General features: G+C 41.2%; 1 protein-coding gene across 1 annotated transcript in view; it reads right to left on the minus strand.

Annotated features, from left to right (window-relative positions):
• Positions 1-2,542: 2,542 nt before the first annotated feature.
• PGM2L1 (phosphoglucomutase 2 like 1) overlaps positions 2,543-22,893 on the minus strand; it is an 865,950-nt gene continuing 845,599 nt past the window's right edge. The window contains exon 14 of the mRNA XM_044072679.1: positions 2,543-3,873. Within this exon, the coding sequence (XP_043928614.1) occupies positions 3,762-3,873 (112 nt within the window). The 3' untranslated portion in view covers positions 2,543-3,761. The remainder of the gene's footprint in view (positions 3,874-22,893) is intronic.

Below are 22,893 nucleotides of genomic sequence, written 5' to 3' on the forward strand. Positions count from 1 at the left end.
CATCCCCAAAGGAAGGGTCATCTAAGGAAGAAACAGAAAGGGGAGGCCACATTCTCCCAGTCCATCCCAAAAATGGGTGACCACAAAATTATTTGACTCTACAAAACAGTCAAATGATGGAGAACCATGACCTCTGGTAGTCATGGGTGTGAGCATCTACCAGACTGCATTGGAGAAACCAAAAGCACAGCTGGCAGTTGGGGTGGGAAGAGGCCCATGCAAATGTTGGCACTTGCTTTTGCCTGATTTCACCACTGATATAATCTCACACACTCATTTCAAGCTTCCAACAGTCAAAGCAATTGCCTGACATTCAGGTTCTGAGCTTTGATCAGTAGGATGAGACAACCAAGTATACTGTCTTTAATGAGGGTATGCTGGCCCATGCAGATCTGGAGCCAGGGCTCATGAGGAAGATTCCTGGTCCAACATATCTCAATTCACTGCCAAGTGACTAAGGGATTAACCAGTGTGATCAGTCTGGTTTGCAGTAGGCTCCATCTGATTATATGAAAAGAAGACAACAACCCCCCCCCCCCCATGTAGGAGATGATTAAGGAATATCTGCCCAATTCCAAAGTTCCTTAACTGAAGATAAAAATTATTCAAGCTCAAACTCTTGAATGATGAGGGTGTGGCCATCTGAAGAGAACAGGTGGTAGGATGGACTCCAGCTGTTCTTTGGGAAAGTTCAGGCTTATACCTGACCTCAGAGTACTTGTCAGTGTGGAAATGCCCCTATGAATGCTATGACTATGAGTAGATCCATCTGTCAGTCTGCTCACAAACAGCTTCCAAAGCCTTTATTTTAACGCAAGGCAAACAGCTTTCCCCTCCAACAAGTAAATGGGTTGAACGTCTGGCACTTATGGCAGTTTTTAAGGTCAGCTCTTCTCTGACATAATACAGACAGTGCCACTGACAGCCTTGTCTTACAATTTGATGGTCACTTGGATACACTATGAAGGCATTTAGCCATGCAAATTCAGGACTTTACTAAAAGTAGCAAAAATCCCAAAAGTGTGCGGAGTAAAAAAAAATGCTAGGCTCCAGGAATGAGAGGACCTACTTAGGCAGTGCATAAAATGACAGCATATACTGAAAAGTGCTGAATTCTGACTGCTGAGGCATGACCCTATCCAACACACGACTCATAAAGGAGGGCCCTTGCAGAGCTAAATGTGGCATAAGTAAAGCTGCTTTTAAGTAAAATGTGTCACATGAGAGTGAATAAACCTCAGTACAAAACCAGCATTACCCTCATTCGGGGCAATCTTAAATTGCTTGAGTATCATGTCAAATGAAAAATTGTAGAGACTGGAACCTTTTACATTTACTCCAATGGTCTTCCTTGACAAATTATACCAGCTTAACCTGGGCTGCTACAGCAATCAAGTCTCATGTTTTCTTTGGACCAAAAAGCCTTTTAGAAAAAGAAGCAAATGATCATGTAATGACTTGGCAGTCAAAGCATTATTGTCTTTTTTTTTTTAATTAATAATAATAAATACAGTTTCATAGTTATCTGCAACTGCTGAAGAAGTAAAGGGTAAATGGTAGAGATATGAGCAGCTGATTCTAGTATAACCTTTTGGTAAAATTCTGCTGCATATGTCAATATTTGAAGTAACTTGCTCAGTGGCAGACTTTCAGTGTAATGAATGAACTTTGCCCTGAGCAGGCAGTTTGAAGAAGGAAACAGAATGGATGTCAGCCAGTCTTTACTGGGGAGGGGAGCACAGAATTATCATCGGGATATTCATTACTGTTGTTTTCAGATAACTGCTGACTGGTTTAATGTTTCCTTCAGAAAAAACTTTCAGTTGCTGAAGACTTTTTGGCATACTACAAAACTGATGCACAAAATATCTCCTTTAAAACAAGCATTTTTTGCCTCATCTTTCAAATTCAGCAAGGATCTCCTCAGTTCAGCAGTCAAATATGGTATGTAGACTCAAAAGGCATACCTAAGGAAGCTTTTCAGATGCTGAACACTTCTTGTCATACTATAAAAGGATCCCCGCATTATGGCATACGCTCCCTCACCTATGTAAAACAGAGTTCACCCCTGACTCTAGTCAAACAAAACCCTGACAACTGGATGGAAAATTGTAAATTTGCCCCCAGTGTGGCCCCCATGTCCCTCAGGGAAAGAAGCCTTCAATAAGAAAAGTATTATCCTAAATCTCTCCCTACAAATCCTTAGCTACCTGACTAACTTGCCCCCTCATATGATACTTGGTACCTAAATGATTTCAAGTGTGTGGCTAGGCTTGGAATGGCCCTTGTGGTCGTTAGCCGAGTAACAATGTACCTATTAGCAAACATTTTTGCCACATTACAAAATGGAACATTTTGTTAGAGTTTGGTGTGATAAACTGCAGGTTTCTCATGCTTTATTTTGCCTACTTCAAAGACTTCATCAAGTTAAGCTTATACTTCCACATAGCAGCTACTGTTATGCATTACCAAGTAAGAACATTGTACACAACTTGCAAAATAAAAAAACTGTTGGAATAGGATCTCACTTTGAAACAAGGCAGAAAAAACAATGGGCAGCTTTTATTTAAATGTTACATCACAAAAAAGATAAAGTCAAAGCAATAACAGACATGATTAAGAAATAAAGAAACAGAAGAAATGCATAACATAGACTGTACATTTGAACATAAAGTCTAACAAATGTAAGAAACACTCCACAGGTACTTGATAGACTAAGCCTTGGTTACTCAAGATGGCAGTACTGCTAGTAAAGAAAAAAATCTATGGTATCAGATAAAAATGCTAAGAATCTTTAGTGCAATACTATTGCATAACTAGAATATGACAAACTGAAAACAAACAACTGCACATTAAAACTTATAAATAATATATACATGAAAACAAATCTGCACAGTTTTGCAGGACAGCATATCTAGCAATGGACATTTTTAAAAATGACATCCAGAGAATATGGAAGCATTATGAACCTTGTCAATAATTCTGATAAGCAGCGGTGCAAGTACTTATAACGCTGGAACTTTACAAATTAAAATTTATGAACCACTGTCAAAGACTGCAAAATAAGACTGAAACAATCAAGAAAGCAGCAAATTCACTGGTGCCAGAGAGACAGTTATATGATCAATTCATGATACAGCTACCAGAAATGTGGTAGAAAACTGCATGCCATTACAAACTACAGCCATGCTGTATACACTATGCTACTGAAAAACACCAGAAATTAACAAAACTAATGCTGCTTGCTATACCATACTACATAAGAAGAGAACTCAACAATGGCATATAGCATAAAATAAATAATCCTACTACTCTTGCACATAAAAATGAGGTTGTTTACAAAGTACTTTGGTGAGTGGATCTGGCCATTACAACTGAAATTTGTAAGTGATCATAAATTATAGCAACAGTCTTTTTAATGCTTCACAACAAAGACAACAGTTAATTCTGAGCTAAAACATTTTTGCCACAGTACAATGCAGGTCATTTACTTTGGATAATGCAGAGAAAATATTTTAGTGTTCTGATGTAGCTACAGCACACAGGCACAGAAAATGTCTGGCTGAGGTTTCAAGCAAAGCTTCCAGTAGTGCGTTTGTTTTTAAAGTGGCAAAATAACTGCTGCTTTTAAATATTCATCAGGAGTGCTGCATCTAATACAGAGCCATTACATAAAGTGCTTTTTAAACATTTCAAAGTGGTCTTTTGGTTCCTTTGTTCCATTTCCTGCACAGGGAGCAGAACTTCTATGGTAGCAGTCTTCAGCATTCTGAAACTGAGCGCCAAATCAAGCTGTTCCTGACAGGTTCAAGGAAGTTTTCGACTAAAGCATTTACAAGATTTGTCAGCTCTTTTTCCAGGTAGGTTGTGTCACTAAATAGATTAAAAAAAAAAAAAAAAAAAAAAAAGATGAAAAATCGCACATAATTTTGATCGGCAAGGTAAATGGCAGATTAAATTCAAATTCAACTAAGCTCATCTTTAAGGTGTGTTATTTTACTCAGTCCTTAAACATTCTAACTTCTAGTCATGTTACTATTTACTTATATTCTTAAAATATACTATTTTGGTATATATGGAATATTATTCTCAACTCTGACAAAATCAGTACATTATTATTGGCTCTGCAACAGCAGTTTTCTCAAGTAATAACTTCCCTTGCCCCCACCCCATATTTTATATATATATATATATATATATATATATATATATATATATATATACATACATATATATATATATATATATATACACACACACACACACACACACACACACACACACACACACATATATATATATATATATATATATATATATATATATATATATAAATAAATACACAAGCACACACACAAACAATATCTCTCGACTGTCCTGATTTTCACAGAATGTCCAGATTTTTTGCCTCATATTTTTGGTCTGTTCCTTACAGAATTTGTGGTTTTCTGGAGTTTTGCAGAAAACCAATGATGCTTGAATTCACTAAATAACGACAGACTTTTGAGTTTCAGACTCCATATCCTTCATAAAAATGCATGATGACACAATACCTTTTATTCCAGCGACTTTCAAAGTTTATGACCACAATATTTAAAATTTGTCACTATTTCTGTGGCTTTGTCCCCCCATTATTTTTGGCTTTGTCCAGATTTTTTGTGCTAAGAGGCTGAGAGGTATGACACACACACATACATATTAGGAAGACAAAATATCAGACAAATAAGCAAAAAAAAAAATGTCAACCTGTAATAGTTCCAACTAGTGTGCTCTTTTTCACAAACATCAGTTCTAATTCTAGCATGCTTTCCATTAAATTTCTGTACTCCTCTAGATAGCACAACGTCTGTCCCCTACCCCCATACAAGACATTACAAATGTAGTTGCTGTGCTTCCTACTCCCAAGTTCCACACAGTACTATCCCATGTTTTCTACAACCACTTAATTAAGAACATTTATACTACCTACTGCATGTATACGTGTACCTTGTTCTAGCTTTCCCAAGTTAAAGCAGCTGTTTGCTCACACTCCATTTATGCCATTAATCAAACGAAAAGTCTAAATTATGATTCAGCCACATCCTCACCCAGTGTGTGCAAATTTAGCACTCTTTGCCTTCTCTTGGAATAGCCTATGCTGCAGTCCCTGTACCATCTTCACTGCTTTTTGAATCATCCCTAAATATGTAGGATTAACTTCAAAGACAACCAACTGCACTTTGCTCTGGAAGTGATGCAAAGAGAACTACCTAAGAGCCGAGTTTCAAGAACACCTATCGTTATGACTGAAGGTTCAATCAGAATGTTTTGTAATATACGGATGTTATTATTTATGTATTATAAGCCAGCTTCACTATAGGCTGGATCCTAAAGTACTTGCTCTTGGTGTAAGTTTGCTTTCAGATAGGTCTTACACTGGAGTAAGTCACTTATACTGAGAGCCATTCTTTTGGAATCTGGCCGTGGGTGTGATTGACTTTAGGTATCCTTTCAAAAACAGTGTAAGATTTCTTACATTCTAATCTAGGACTATTACTGCTTTGGGAAGGAAAAGAAAAAGACCCCTGGATGACTGGTAGTAAATCTATGACAATTACTGGAAATGCTGTCTAACCAAAGCCATGTGAAAGACTACTGTTTTGCTAGTGTCTTGTTATGAAACAATAGCCTTATTAGTAACACTAATGTGAGGTCAATTTACAAGGCAGAAGAATTAATAAAGACAGTCATCTTGCAGGCAGAGATCTTTAAAATTAGGGCACACAATAGAATGATGTATTAAACAGAAGAGGTTTTTAATTAGGCTGGTTTATGCGGTTTTACACTACACTCAGATCTGCAGTGGAGAAACAAAAGTTATATTCTTACCATAATGCTGGAGCTTTGTGATCTCCCTCAATCTGTCTCAAGAGTTGGGTTACCTGCCCAAGGCACATCCAGGCTAGCAATACTTTTCAGAGCTTCTTCAATGTTCAATTTCTCCCATAATGCACTCTTCTAGCAAAACTCTTCAGATTGAGTTTTCTTACAGCTGACTGGGAGACCACTGGAAAGGAAGCCGCAAGAAAAAAATACTTCTAGGGCAATAGATAGGTAATGTGAATGCCTCAGGTTGCATCTGTCATGATCCTCAAGAAGAACAAGGAATATTGTGACAATCTGGAAGGGAGATAAGAGGCTGACAGAGGGACAACAAGGATCTAGCATTATGGTAGGTGCATAACTTTTGTATCCTCTGCTGTCCTCTCTATCCATCTCAATTGTTGGGACAGTGTCTCCAGCTACCATTATCCCTGGGTGGCATCATGGCAGGACACCTTTTGGTATGGTGGAACCAAATGCTGGTCTGGATCTAGAAACAGGATCCAGTTTGTAATGTTTGACAAAGGTATGCATGGTAGACCAAGGTGTTGCTGTACAGATATGTGTTATACTGTGTTTTTCGCTATTGCTGGTGGTTTCCTTCATTGTTCGGTCAGACTGTGGTTTGGTTTTTATTAGTTTTTACTGCTGCTTCATCCTTGGGACTGTTGTTTTTCCTAGTCGATGTGTCTTTTCTGTGGATGGCTGGCCTGAACAAGGACCCACTTTTGGAGATGTCTGTTCATCCTACACCTGGTACGTCTGATTTTCAAGATATCAACCTGTTTTCCATGTTGGTGTGCACTATGAAAGACATGCAAAAGACTCTTGAAACTTTGATGGCAAGTAATTATAGAATGACGGGTTTAAGTAAACTGTCTTCACTTAGTTCAGAAGATGAAAGTGTAGAGACTGTAATTGATAAGACTGCTTCAGTACTTCATTCTGAGAAAAACAATATTGTGTTTAGTGACATTACTGCAGTCTTAAACTGTGATTCAGACCCATTTGATGCCTACAATTTAGCTTTAACTTCTACTATGTTTAATGGCAGGAATGTACATGTGGAAAAAGAGGCTAAAAGACTTATCTTTGTTGGAAAAACTACTAAAAAAGTACAGAGTTTTGGTTGTTGAGACTAAGTACTTTGATAAATGCATACAAGTGGGAGTAGTACCCATGGGTCTGTGTTTTTTTTAAGTGCCCTAATGGTGCACTTTCAACGGAGTCCTTCTTTTTTGAATTGGTATCATTTTGTTTTTCTAAAATGGGGCTTGACATCTTAAAATTGCTTGTTGGTCGCAATAAGAAACGAACTGAGGAGGTACGCAATGATATTAAGACAGAAGCATCTTTGCAGAAGCTTATAAGAAATATACCCCGTTTAAACAAAAAGACTACTCTGCTTTGCTTTTTTTTCTATGGAAGAATTTGAGCAGGGTTTAATACAGAGAAAGCTAAAGTTGTTACAACGGGACAATGATGCATATTTCAACAATACTGCTTTTTCCCATTTCTCTGATGTTAAAAAGGCTATTGGCCCCTTTAAGACACAGAACCAACTTAGGGGTTGCTATAGAAACCAAGGAGCTTCTGGGTCTTCTTCCTACTTCCTTTTGTGAAGTTAAGGCAGGTGGTGATGTCACTTCCGGCTTGACTTTGAATTCTGACTGTTCCACAAGTGAATCGTCTGGTGGTGTTCCTGCTGAGAATGTATTAGATATGATTGATATGTCTAATACTTCTGGTGATGAGCAGGATGAAACTAATACCAGTTAATGCAGGGTGAGTCCCTTTAGAGAAGAGACCTGTTTTATGTCAGAACGAGATGGCGATGTGTCAACAAGAAAGACTTCCACAAGGAACAAGAAAAAGTAACTGCTTTTATTGAACATTCTAATACTGACTTTTTGAATGAAAAAAATGTATAATCGGTCATGTTATTCGTTTACTTCTGATCAGTTATTTGTTTTAGGGCTGGTTTTAACTTTGTGCCTAGCAAAAGGATGAATTTAGGACACATTGTAGGATTTAAAAATCCTTTGTCTTAAACTAAATTTAAGTTATGTTTTTTCTAGTATGGAGTTTAAGAAATGTCTGTTTGCCAAACCAAGTACCATTACTACCCCCTTAACTAACACCTTAACGTGTTTTCGAAAATTGTTCCACTGAAGACATCAGACAACTTGTTCATACTAAGGTAGATTATACATTTTATAATCTTACAAGAGCTCAAAGAACAGTCTTAAAAGAACTGAGGTCTTTAAGCCACATTCGGTATATGAAAGCCGATAAGGGAGGGGGGCTGGTAATTCTTGAACAAGATAAATATGTCAACTTTATGGAAAATATGCTAAGTATTGAGACTGAATATTCATTAGTTAGTCAACAGCTGGTTTTTAAGGCATATCACAGTATACGTTCTATTTTATATGACCTATGGGTCCAATGGGTATACTACTAATGACATGTATGATTTTATGTTAGTTGAACATCCACATTTGAGGACCACTGTTTGGTATCGCCAACATTTACAAAAATCTTGAAAATCCCCCATTTAGACCCATAGCATCGTCACCTAATTCAGGTCACAGAAGGTATTTCTTTAGTAGTTGCATACATGTTAAATCCACTAGTCCAAAAATTAGGTTAATTTATTAAGGACTCATGGCATTTTTTGGATTTGATTAGGACTTTTAGTTCTGTACATTCCTTTGATTCTAAGAAGAATATTTTGTTTACAGTGGATATCCAATCATTGTTTACGAGCATCCCCCATGACCAAGGGGTTGATTTTGTTAGACAGTTTTTGGGAAATGTAGCCCACCTTCATTCTGACAGCATATATGTTTTATACACCTTAATAGAATTAGTGTTTAATAACAATTATTTTCTATTTAACAAGAAAATTTACAAGCAGCTAAGAGGGGTAGATATGGGGTCCGCTATGGCCCCGGCTTACGCCAATCTAGTTCTTGGCTAGTGGGAGCATAGTGTGCTCAGACCTATTATGGAGCAATATCATGTAGTCTTTTTATGGCAGATAAGTGGATGACTTGTTTTTTATCCTGGAAGGTGGCATAGACCAGGTTCATTCTTTTTGTGATAGTATTAATAATTCTAGTGATTTTTTAAAATTTGTATTGGGGAATGCTGGGCTATCAGTGCATTTTTTGGATGTTACCCTGACTTGGGATACTTCTAATAATTGTTTCACTAATGGAATACATAGGAAGGAGACTTTTAACAACAGTTATTTGCACTATTTGAGCAACCATCCTGTTTTTATGAAAAATACTATACCGAAGGGTCCAAACACAAACAAGGTAATGGTCAGTAGTACGTAGTCTCTGGACACTATTTCCAAAAATATTCGCCACAAACACATCCAAAGAACTACTCAATGGCTGCATATAAAAACAGTAGATTTATTGGTGAGTGCTTTCATGGTGTTGAAACACCACTTCTTCAGACCTAATAAAAACTAAACTGCACTCTACTTAAATACCACTCAATCATTGACACGCCCAAACCTTTTCACATCATCATTCAATTATATGCTAGTTAAACTCACACTACCTAAAATCAGAGTTATACTCAGTAAGTATATACATACTGACACAAAAATAAACACAAAATAAAAATAAAAACCCATCATAATAAATACATATCCGATGTGCAACATCTTTAAGAACATACAAAAAATGTAAAAAAGACATTGTACTAACTTCATAAATGTGCACTGCAGAAAAGACAAATGTATCAAGGCAAAACTCCCTGTATAAACAATGCTGACAAACCTGCTAAAAAATGCAACATTATGTTACTTTCCTTAACAATATATAGTCATATACAAGAGTTGTACATAATAATGTATTTATTATGATGTGTTTTTATTTTTATTTTGTGTTTATTTTTGTGTCAGTATGTATTATGCTTACTGAGTATAACTCTGCTTTTAGGTAGTGTGAGTTTAACTAGCATATAGTTGAATGATGACATGTGAAAAGGTTTGGGTGTGTCAATGATTGAGTGGTATTTAAGCAGAGTGCAGCTTAGTTTTTATTAGGTCTGAAGAAGTGGTGTTTCAACACCACGAAAGCGCTCACCAATAAATCTACTGCTTTTATATGCAGCCGTTGAGTAGTTCTTTGGATGTGTTTGTGGCGAATACTGAAGGGTCAGTTTATTCCTGCTTCATGAATGATTTCTGAAGAAGCTGATTTTGAATCAGAAGTCAGCTTTATACAGAACATGTTTTTGGTTAGAGGTTATCCCTCAAATTTACTTGGCAAACTAGCTAATGAAATTAGAACAAGAAGGGCTACTGATTTTCCACCGATTTTGAAAAATGGTTTTACCGTCTTTCTTTCGGCTTTTCCCGGTTAGGGGTCACCACAGCAGAACTCCACTCCGCTAATGATTGGCAGTAGATTTTTACGTGCTGGCTTGCCGGGCCTAACGCACAACCTTCAATGAAGGAACGCCTATTCACACATGTCGACACACAGAAGACGCTCTGAGAATCGAACGTGCAACGTCTAACTGAGGCGACAACGCTACCGCAGCATCACCACTACTATTATAAATAAGTCACATGGAGTCACAGGTGTTAACAACTTAAGTTCTAACAACACTAACACAAATACTTTTGGTACTTCTTGTATTTTGGATATGTCTGTTGATGCATTTAACATCAGGTCCATTATTACTAGAAAGTGGAACATCTTATGTGGAAATAGCAAATTAATTCAAGTCGTAAGTGATAGACCTAATTTTGTATATAAGAAAACTGACTGTTTAAAAAAATGTTTACAATTTGACTCCATATATAAAAGTACCCCTGACAACAGCAGACACTGTAAGGGGATGTACAAATGTGGTTTTTGTTCTTTGTGTCATTTTAGAGGGACCCTATATTGATTTACCCTGTTTGAACAGGACACTTTCCATTGATGTGTATACAATTGCAATACTAGTGGCATAGTCTATCTTGCTGTTTGTTCTGTGTGTAAGGAATTTTATGTAGGTATGTCCACACGACCACTTAGTAAAAGAATTAAAGAGCACTATTATTGTATTAGAACTAAGAACATCAACAATGCTCTATTTAAACATTCCATTACATGTAGTGGTTTTAAAAAGTTCCTGTTTGCTGTTTTGGAACATGTAGTTAGAAATATAAGGGGGGGGGGTGTCCTATAAGGACCAACTGGAACAAAGAGAAACTGTGGCGGCTCAGGTTAGGGGCTGACAAAAAAATGGTATTAATGACTCAGTGAATAATAAATGTTTTCTGAAGAACAGAAGACTGAAGATTTTAAAATGAACTGTCTATGTTATATTAGATGTGTGGCTTTAAATGACTGTATTCCTTTTGCTAGTGCACTTTATGTATTGATTGTTTTATTAGGTAATTATTTTGATTTTACATATAAGGGGATGCTGCTGTGTGCATTTTATTTAACTCTGAAGGTCTTTTGAGACAAAAGTGATATACTGTGTTTTTCGCTATTGCTGGTGGTTTCCTTCATTATTCGGTCAGACTGGTGGTTTGGTTTTTATTAGTTTTTGCTGTTGCTTCACCATTGGGACTGTTGTTTTTCAGGTTGCATCTGTCATGATTCTCAAGAAGAACAAAGAAGATGGTGACAATTTGGAAGGGAGATAAGAGACTGACAGAGAGGGACAACAAGGATCTAGCATTATGTTAGGTGCATAACTTTTGTATCCTCTGCTGTCCCCTCTATCCATCTCAATTGTTGGGACAGTGTCTCCAGCTACCAATATCCCTGGGTGGCATCATGGCAGGATACCTTTTGGTATGGTGGAACCAAAGGCTGGTCTGGATCTAGAAACAGGATCCAGTTTGTAATGTTTAACAAAGGTATGCATGGTAGACCAAGGTGTTGCTGTACAGATATAATCCAGCAATGAATGTCTGAAAAAGGCAGTGGAAGCAGAAATTGGTCTTGGTTTGCTGAAAGGAATAATCCTCTAATCTATAAGCAAAGGAAATACAGTCTGATGGCCATCCAGACAATGTGATTTTGGAAACCTTGGATCCAAATTTTGTTTTGAAAAAAGACACAGATAAATACTCCAAAAGGATTTTGTGTGGTGCAAATAAAATCTCATCTGACGGTATACAGCTAAGGTATGGTATGCAAGCTGTATGCCCCTTTGTTAGAATACTTAAGAAAAAAGACTGGCAAATGTACAGCTTGGTTTAAGACTGACTCCAGTTTTATCACGGTCACAGTGGTAGGATTAGATATGAGAGTCACTCTTGTCTTTGTGGAAAACCAAATGAGGATGCTTACAACACAAGGCATATTGTTCATAAATTCACCAAATTGAGGCTAAATGCACCATAAATAAGGTTTTCTAGGAAAGAAACTTCAAACCAACAGTACAGAGACAGGCACAAAGGGAGGATGTGTGAGAGCTTGTAACACCAGCGTAAAGGCATGAAGTGGAGCTGGATCTCTGATAGGAGACCTTAACAAAAAGGTGCCCTTAAGGCAAGCTTTAGGTACAGTACAATTGTGTAAGAACTTACCATAACAGTAGCTGTCCTTCTGATTATTGCTGTTGCATTCCAAACAAATGGGTACATCACTGCTGACATCTGGCTGGGGTATAACAGCTTCACCTTCTCTTGGTTGCAAGTCTGATGTTGTGTGACCTCGTCTTGTAATGTAGAAGTATACTGGTGGATGTACAAGCATAGATGTCTCATTGGGGAACCTACCTTTACTTACCTTACCTAAATTGTTTTGATATATCTGTATTACATGTCAGGTGGGGATAAGTGCGAGTGCAGTAAGCCAATCTTGTACAAAGATCTTCTTCTCTTCTGCCTGGGCAAAGTATACATCTACAGTACCTATTCGATTTCTCAATCCTATGTGCCAAAGACTTTGCAATCCTGTCTGTCTTCACTCACCACTTTTCTTGTAGACTCAATGTCTAAAGGGTTTGGCCTAATCCAAGATGTCAGATCTCCCTTTCCCAGACATACTTCCTTCCCAGAGGAAAACTCTCAATAGGTCTAGGCAGGATACTTCGTCTACCCTCTCTGGTTCCAATGCACCCATCAAGGTTCCAGAATCCATAGTATTATCAGACTCCACCTCAAATGTACTCTAGTGCGACCATGCTGGAGACCAGTATGGCATCAGAGCCCCTTATGATTGAGGAAAAAAGAAGTTATGTCCTTACCAAAACGTTCCATGTGAGTTGTTCATCTCGCCTTTTTGTTCTTACACGTGGATCGGAGCTGATCCCTCGGCTCCGAATCGACCGCTTTTCAAGCTCAGACTCTCAGAGAAGCTTGAGACCTAGTGTATATCCCATGATGCTCTAGTGTACATCCCCAGATCTAGTATGCTGCAACCAAGACAGCCTACCAACAGAATAAGACCATGGAGTCTACCTGCTTAGACAACAATAACAGTAGAAGGAAACAAGAAGAGTAGAAGTGTATGAAACAGACTGACAACTGAACCAATCCTCCAAGGCAACCATCGCCTCGACTGGTGGTGGGGGGGTGGGAGGGAATGTAAGAACAAAAAGGCGAGATAAACAACTCACATGGAACGTTATGGTAAGGACATAACTTCTTTACGTGAAGTTGTTCTATCTCACTGTTTTGTTCTTACACGTGGGTAGCGTCCCAAGCACCCTAATCCTGGGTGGCTCACGGGAGAACATTCCTGAGCACAGTGGAACCAAACGTAGCCCTGTCCCTGGAGGTCCTATCCACTTTGCAATGAGTAATAAACGTGTGAGGTTTTGACCATGTGGCAGCTGCACAGATGGTATCTAAAGGCAAGCGAGCTGCATGAGCCAATGACGTAGAAACAGCTTGTGTAGAGTGGGCTTTGATGTTAGTTTCTAATGGTTGATTCGTGGAAGCATAAATGAATCTGATGCAGTCAGAGAGCCACTTGGACAGTGTGGTTTTTGACACTGCAAAACCTTTCTTATTCTCTGCATAAGAAATGAAGAGTTCATCCGATTGTCTGAAATCCTTCATTCTATCTAGCTAGAACCTCAGTTGTCTTGTGTAACATATATTCCAGTTTGTTGGTATAGTGTTTGAAGAAGGTTGGAAGCTCAATGGACTGATTTAAGTTATTTTCTGAAGCGATCTTGGGAAGAAAGATAGGATTAGTCCTGAGGGATACCTTGTCAGGGTAAAAAATCAAGTATGGGGGTTTGGAGGACAAGGCTTGAAGTTCGGAGACCCTACGTGCAGATGTAATGGCTTCCAGGAATAAAGTTTTCCAAGACAAAAACTTTAGATTGCAAGATGAAGCAGGTTCAAAGGGCGCAAGCATCAGTTGGGATAAAACCAGATTCAAATTCCAGGGGTAGATAGGATGCCTAATAGGTGGCCTGAGATGGTGGGTTCCTTTTAAGAATGCTTTGCATAGTCTATGCGACATGATGTTGGAGCCGTTCAAGCCTACATGGAAGTTTGAGATAGCAGCCAATTGAACTCTAATGGTGGCAGCTGCCGTGCCATCATGGAACAAGGAAGAAAGGAATTCCAAGATGGTATGGACAGGTGCTACATAAGGGTCAGTATCATGTTGGGAAGCCCAGTGAACAAAACATTTTCATTTGCTATTATATAGTTTCCTGGTGGATAGTTTATGAGAGGAAACTATAATGTGTTGGACCACAGCAGACAAATCTTGTGACCTGGCTAGTGTGGGAATTGGAGCAGCCAAGCTGTCAGTTTCAGGGAAATGAGGGAGGGATGGAGAACTCCCGATGAATGAGTCAGAAGATCCGGCACTGGGTCCAGGATCCATGGTTCTTCCAGTTGATACTTCCACAGGAAGGGAAACCAAATCTGTCAAGGCCAAGACGGGGCTATCAAGATCACAGTCCTTCTCAGACTTTTGGCTTTCTGCATAAATTTGGGAATTAGGGGTATCGGCGGAAAGGCATATAGGAGGCCCGGGAGCCAATCGTATACGAACACGTCCCTGTGTTCGTTCCCCAGAGGGGGATAAAGGGCAAAATAGCTGCTGCATTTGGCATTTATGGGAGATGCAAACAGTTCGCAGCAAGGCTGGCCCCATCTGCAGAAAGCTACCTATTGTTTGAGAGACCATTCGTGGGGCAAAAGCATGGCTCCGCTTAGTTTGTCCGCTATCTTGTTGGATGACCTCAGGATGTGCATTGCTATCAGAAAGTGCCTGGTGGATACAGCCCATTGCCAAATCCTTAGGGCCTCCCGGCATAAAGGGTATGATCTGGTTTCCCCTTGTTTGTTGATGTACCAGACAACCGACATGTTGTCCATCTGAATAGCAATTGTGCCTGGAGGAAGAGAGTCGTGAAAGTGTTGCAACGCTAGGAACACCACTCTCAGCTCTAGGACAATTATATGCCAGTGTGTTTGAATGACTGACCAAGTACCTTGGAAGTCTTTCCCTGAAATAGCCCCCCCCCCACCCTGTCAGGGAAGCATCCGTGGTCACTGTGGCTGTGGGTTGGGGAAGAATGAAGGGACGTCCGATTATGACTTGGTCGCTGTTCAGCCACCAACTGAGATCCTTCTTGCAAAGATTGGTTAACCGGATCTCTTGAGACATGGGTAGTTGTTGGTAAGACCATTGTGCGAAGAGAAACCACTGGAGTTTTCGTTTGTGCATGCGTCCTAATGGGACTGCTATCAATGTGGCTGCCATAGTTCCTAAAAGCTGCAGTATCTGGGATGCTGGAGCTTTGTTGCGGGTTAAGAGACTGGATACTTGATATTTTAAAGTTACGATTCTTGATTGGGGCAATCTGATCCTTGCGTTGACGGTGTCCAGTTCTGCCCCTATAAATGTAATATGCTGCGAGGGCGATAATGCAGATTTTTCGAAGTTTAGGGTTATGCCCAACTGGGAACAAAGGTCTATGGTGTAGTCTCTTGTTTGGATTAGTTGATGCCTGGAGGTGGCGGTGAGGAGCCAGTCGTCCAGATACGGAACCACTCGGAATCCCAACCATCTCAGGTGAGCCGTGACCACTGCCATACATTTGGTGAACACCCTGGGGGCTGTGGTGAGACCAAAGGGCAGGGCTCTGAATTGATAATGACTGGCTCCCAGCCGGAAACGCAAGTGATCTCTGGATGATCTGTCCATTTTGATGTCCTTGAGATCTATAGAGCACATCCAATCGCCCGTTGCTAAGAACGGGAGAATCGACTGCAGCGTGACCATCCGGAACTTTTCCTTCTTGACGAAGGTGTTGAGTTTGCTGAGGTCTAGTATGGGCCTCCAGTCCCATTTTCTTTGGAACTAAAAGAACCTGGAGTAAGTTCCGGATCCTATTTGGTCCACCGGGACTGGCTGGATGACTCTTTTGTCTACCAAGTTTTGGATTTCTATAGCTGCTAGTTTTCTCACACTGGGTGGAATGTCTGGAATCTTTGCACATATAGGTGGGGGTTTTGTAAAGGGAATGTAATAACCTCTTGTAATGACACTTTTTACCCAAGAATCCAATGTAATGTTTAGCCAGGTGTTTGGGTACAAAGGCAAGCGACCCCTGACTGCCTCCGGAGTAGGACAGCCGGGCTTCCTTTCAGGAACACTGATAGGGCTTACCAGAAAAGTGATCCCTGTCGCCCTGGTTTTGCAGACCGCCTCTGCCGTTTGGACGGCGTCTTCCGTTTTTGCCCCCTCCTCTGCCTCTAGAGGGGGTATCCGTAGGTGTGTTTTGGAAGGCTCCTTGAGGTTTTCGGAACCACATTTTCCCACTTTGCTGCCCTTTGGGGTATGGTCTAGTTGGAGTGGAAAAATGGACCCCTACGGCAGACAGAGTCTTCCCTTCTTGTTCACACCTAGTTAGCGTCTCTGTAACTTTGGTCCGAACAAGGCAGACCCGTCGAATGGGGTGTTGACAAAGGAAGACTTAAAGGCTTCCGCAAAGGCACATCCAGGATTGTCTCTGAAGAGCGATCACTGAGCCTGCCGCCCTACTCGATCCATCAGCAGTATATGAAATTAATTGCATGGATGAGTCTACTACTGAGTTAAGGGTGTTGAGCTGTGCAGTCACCTTTTCGGAGACTGCATCAGCTATGTTACCCTGGAGAGTATATACCAGCTCCTTTAGGAGATCTCGTTGAAGGCGGGTAAAATGTGTCAGGTAGTTGAGTGACCTCATGGAAAATGCCGCAGAACTAAATATGCGTTTCCCATATCTGTCCATCGTCCTAGAATCCCTATTAGGAGGATGGACAGCAGAAGAGGTTTCCGACATCTCTTTCTTGGTGGCTGCCGCCACCACCATGGCATCAACTGGGACTCCCTTTGTAAGAAAGGCCTGGTCAGTGGGGGAAGTAATAAATTTGTTGGGCCTCCGAGGGACCGGTTCCACTGAGTCAGGGGACTCCCACACCCTATGAGCAACCAGCTCCATTAGTTCATCGAAGAGCGGAGTAACCCAGGAGGTGGATGGTTGAGATCCAAAGGCCTTCAGGAGAACCAATTCATCCTCAGAAGGGGCAAGGGACTGCCAATCACCCCTCTGCCCTAAGATTTCCAATATGTCTGCGAATGAGACATCCTCTGAGGGGGATTGTGGGGACCCTTCTGATTCCTCCAAGTCGGTATCCGATGTCAGGGATTCCTGTGGAGAATCCAAGTGCCTCCTCTTGCACAATCTCTTTCTAGGTACTTCGTCGGTGGGGGCATCCGGTGAAGTCCCTAGAGAGGAGGGGCCACCCAATGGGGACACCTGAGGCCCTGGATCTCGACGTGTTGTGGGGATCTGTGGGGAAGAGGTAGAACGAGGCCCCTTAGGGGGAGGGGAGGACAGATCCAATGAGGTAGTGGTTTTGGCAGCCATGACCTTCCTCATAGCATCGAAGGCACCAGAATCCCGGTCCGAGAAGTCAGTCGACTCCAAAGAGACCGGCTGATCCTCCCGGGCCGAAACCCTCCGCTCCAATCCAGAGGAAGCTCCAAGTGGAAGAGTCGGCACCGAAGTATCGGTTCGACTCTCCACCCCGGAGCCAGCGAGGGAATGTTGGCCCCGAGATTCCCCGGTCGGAACAGAGGAGATCAATGTCGATGGAGCCGAGGGAGGTGGATCGAACCTTGGCTCCAAGGGCTCTACCAATATTCGTTCCATCTGCCCCGGCTCCGAACGCTCGACTGGCTTCGGAGGAGGAGGTGGAGAAGACATGGAAGGGATTTCAGGCTTCGAAACCGAATGGCTCGAAGCAGATAACATTTTGGCTAGGGCCGGGTTCTCTAAGAGCCTCTTAACCACTCGGTCCAGATCCACATTTGAAAGCCTCGATGAATGTGTCGAGGGATGGGTCGAAGGGGCTGAAGATGGAACCGATTGAAGGATTGGAGACTGAGGAACCTCCAATATCGGTTCCACAACTGGGCCCCGAGGTAAGGACTCGACACACGGTTCCAAGGACTGTGGAGCCGATGCACGGACCATACCTGAGGAACTTGGAGCCAATGACTTTGGCTCAGAGGATCCTTTGGAAGGCTTTGACCCCTTCGAAGCCTTAGAAGAGGTATCAGCCTTATCTAAACTAGCCTGAAAATCAGGCTTCAGGAGTCCTCTATCTACCAATTTCCTTTGCCTTTCCAGGAGAACCCTGGCGCTAAAGGAATGGCAGATAGTGCACACCTCTTGTAGGTGTACAGAGCCCAAACAGTACACACAGGTGGAGTGGTTGTCTGTAACAGACATTTTCTGGCTGCACTCACACCTTTTAAATACAGATTTCTGCTTCTCTGACATCTTAACTCTACCTTAATAACAAAACAAGTAGTATATGTAAATATGTATATACCTAAACACAGTATTAATCACACAGGATATATTTATAAGTCTAATTATCTAACAAACTATTTGCTAAGCTGAATAGAAAACTAGCACACTATATGTATATATATATATCTATATCTATCTATATATATATATATCTATATATATATATATATATATATATATATATATATATATATATATATATATATAAGAAACTATAGCTGACAGAGCCCTGTCACGCCCAAAAGGAAGGCCTAAGTCCTGAAAAAAAACTATTTAAAGTCCTAGTAATTAAGCTAGACTAAAATCCTAACACTATTCTATTATCACACAAATATATATATATATATATATATATATATATATAATTCTCAAAGAATTAGAGAGAAATACTATAAAAGTAGAAATAAAGTTTAGTCACTGGCCCGACCTAACTCAGACGAGCTGTTGATCCGTTGCAGCGGCAAACTAGATCTGGGGATGTACATCAGAGCATCATGGGATATACACTAGGTCTCGAGCTTCACTGAGAGTCTGAGCTTGAAAAGTGGCCGGTTCGGAGCCAAGGGATTGGCTCCGACCCACGTGTAAGAACAAAACAGTGAGATAGAACAACTTCACATCTACTCCTACAGAGAAGTGGGAACTGCAGATCATCTCAGAGGGTCCGGAGGGCATCCTACAGATTCTAGTCACTGAAGAGATCCACAAGGTGCATCAGGGATCTAAACCACCCCACTTGGGGAGGGCCAAAAAGATTCTGGTTGTCTAAGGGAGAATTTAAAAGTCTGGCCTTAATGTCCTCAGATAAGGCCTACAGGCACAACCAGAAATATCCCTTCATGACAGAATGAAATCCAGCTGCCCTAGGAGAGGCATCATCTGCAGCATAGCTGCATTTAATGGAATGGCAAGCTACCATACAGGCAGAACTCAAATGAGAAACCACAGAAGTCTTGCTGTCTGAATCAGGCATACAAGTGACCCCACCCCCAAGCTGGAAGAGAAGAGTCAGGTCATATTTAATCGTGTGGGTCTGATAATTAATGGCCATAAAAGCCAAAGTAGAAGAAGTATACACTTTTTCCCATAGCTCAGCTGTCCCTGTTAGAAAATAAAATCCTGGAAGAGGAAAGCAATTTGGATGGCTTACGTGGAGGCATGGAAACAACAGTAGTATCAGGTGAAGGACTTTTATACAAGTATTTATGATCCTCAGGAACGTTATACAATCTGTCTGACTTCTTAGGGGCCAGTGGTTGAGAGTCAGGAGCCTGAAAAGCTGCTGTAAATGTGTTCAAAAAGGCAGTCAAGACAGGAGGGACTGCAGAAGGTCAGGGTGACTCCATCTGCAAGAGTTCATAATCTCTCTTTTGAACCTCTGAAAACTGGGAACAGTCCCACTTAAAGTGTTCCATCATACAGACCAGTGTCCCCCCAAAAGACAAACCCACAAAAGGAGACAGAATCTCCTTCATCAGACCCCAGAGTCAAAGGAGAGTATCTGAGAGGAACATAATAAGGATTCTTCACCAGATTCCAACTTTTCATCAGAACAATCAGAATCCTTAGGTCTCTTAGATGGAGTGGAAGACCAGGGGGCAGCAGCAGCAGCCGGGACAGACAATCCTTATGGGGGTTTCAGAGCCATAAGGGCATTAATCATCTCCTCAGTAAAGTCTTACCACTTTTATTTTCCTGATTCTTTTTTTATAGGAATACCTGCCATGACAAATCTAGAAGGTTCGGACCCCTGCCTAGATTTGGTGAGGGTAACAGGCACCTCTTTCCTAACTAAAATTTGGGAAATCCTCCAGTCAGGTTTCCTCCTCTACATCTGTACCAGATGTATGCACAGCTTCAGCAGACGTGCAAGTAGGCGGCTCTGTGTCAGCATCTAACTAGGTTGTCTAGGACAAAGCTAGGGTTGGAAATGGACGGTCCTCGGGTACCTCATCCAACCTTAGGGAGACATCTGGTGGAGGCTGGACGGGAGCAGGTTCAGTACATGCTTTCTTAAGTGGTAGCTGAACTTTTGGGTGGCCGGATTTGGCCATGGTACTGGGAGTCAAGAACTTCAGATGCGGTTTTTCCAAACAAATAGAAAGGGACAACAGACCTTTGTGGAGTGTCTTAGGGACAAACGTCTGAAATACCACACTGAATATGGCTGTGTGCAACACCCAGACAAAAAAGGCAAGTCTCATCTATCTTTATGGGGGAATCTGACTTCCACACTCACATTTTCTCTTCCTGGATGGCATGAAAACAAACTACAAGGTGGAAAAAAGAAAGGAAGGAACCCTAACGGGGAACTTGTCTTTAGAAAGCTCAGTAGATGAACCAGCTCAGTGAATGACGTATAGATAGAATTCAGAGGCAGCTTGCAGAAAGGCGGCAAAGAGGTTCTGAGGATTAGGCATCAGTACATCAAGTAAGTACCTTATACCCTGCATGTAAGACATACATCTGCTGTATGATGCATGAAAGGTGTAAAGGCTTTGGTATGCTGGCCAGACATTAGTTTATCCTTGGCAAGATATCTCAAGCATAAAGAATACTGCAACAGTGATAAGGAACGACATTAACTGGAAGGTTCTTGTAGGAAGGAGTTGGTTTGGACTAAAAGGGATTATATAACCCCTGAATATTATTATCTTCAACCATGAATCCTATGTGATAGTCATCCAGTTTTCCAGGTGAACAGATAAGCATCCCGCCAGCTGCCTCTAGAGGGAGCAGGTTGCCAATCCTTCAGAGATGCTGAAAGGGTTTGATTTTGCAAACATCTTCTGCACCTAGGCCAACCTCAACTGGAGTCCCTCCCCTCTGCTTTGGACTGGAGGGGGGGCTCCATCGAAAGACAAGTTGAGGCAAAACGCTGAAATTATCTGAATCAGAGATGATGGAGAAAGGAAACTGAGGGTTAGAAAAACTAACTCTCACAGCAGACAGCATCTTGCCTATTCTTAGACAATTTCTCTCTCTCTAATTATGGGTCCAAAAAGAGATGACCCATCATAGGGGGCATTAATGAAGGATGTTTTGAAGTTGCCTACAAAATCACATAGCTAATGAAGCATGGTGATGTATAGTGATGTCAGTAACTGCTAATCTTGATGTTCCATCTGCTGTATTAAAAAAACAGCCTCATCATAACATTAGCAAAAGACAACACAGTCACTGGTTGTGATTCCATGGGCTTCCTAGTCTTCACTATCTAAGGTCTCTTGAGGAGATTTAATAGTTTGTCAGACAGTTCCCTCTGGAACCTGGGCATTTGAGAAATATTGTTAAATGCCTTAAGGAAAAATATCCCCACAGCACAAACATGCTTTCCAAAATAATCCACCTTATGGACTGTGCAGCTCTCCTCATATAGCTCTCTCATGGAGGCTGCCACAACAGCAACAGAACCCAAATGAGGACCTTTGCTCCTTTGCACCCAGGGACAAGGAAGGACTCAAATAAACTGGAGCTGATCCCACCTCCCTGGGTCAACCTCTTGGCTCTAGAACACCATCAGCTCTCAAAAGTTTGGAGTTGAGTGGGTTAGAGAAACTGTAGATGTTGAAACCAAGCTTATCATCGCATGTGGGGGGAGGGTGGTGGAGGGAAATGATAGGGGGAATCTCAGTCCAAAAAAACACTGGATCAACATAAGGACCAGAGAAAGAGTAACTGTAGGAGGAGTGGGTGGGGGTGGACCAACTCTAACTCCAGACTTTGGGCGGGGGAATGACTCCCATATATATCTGAGCCTTCACAAAGTTTCTCATCATCTTGTCCCAATCTATGTCCATGATACTTCTGCAGGATCTGATGGACCTAATGGACATTACAGAGGATGGTATGAGGTCAAAAATCTAGAGAGCTCCCTTTCTGAGAACTCAGACCCCAAAGACTAAATTCCTTTCAGGGGACAATCTGAGATAACAGTATCAGACTTGCTTGATTAAGGAATAGGAGGTCAGGACCAATATGGATCCAAAAAGGCTGGCACCAAGGGCAGAGAATGCCCTGGGGACCTTGTAATCTTCAGAGCCAGAGCAATAGGAGTTGGGAAATTCAATGGTCTTTTCCTCTTTTTCCTACTCATAAGTCCTATTTCTGCTATTGTCTTTATCCTTGAAGCTAAATTTGTTCCCTTTCCTTTTCCTTTTCTTTAGATTTGTCTGTTTTTTGTCAGAAGATTTAGTTACCTGCTTCTCAGTACAA

Source organism: Protopterus annectens, chromosome 5.part0 (genome assembly GCF_019279795.1).
Source record: "Protopterus annectens isolate FY-2018-M chromosome 5.part0, PAN1.0, whole genome shotgun sequence".
NCBI classification, from domain to species: Eukaryota; Metazoa; Chordata; order Ceratodontiformes; family Protopteridae; genus Protopterus; species Protopterus annectens.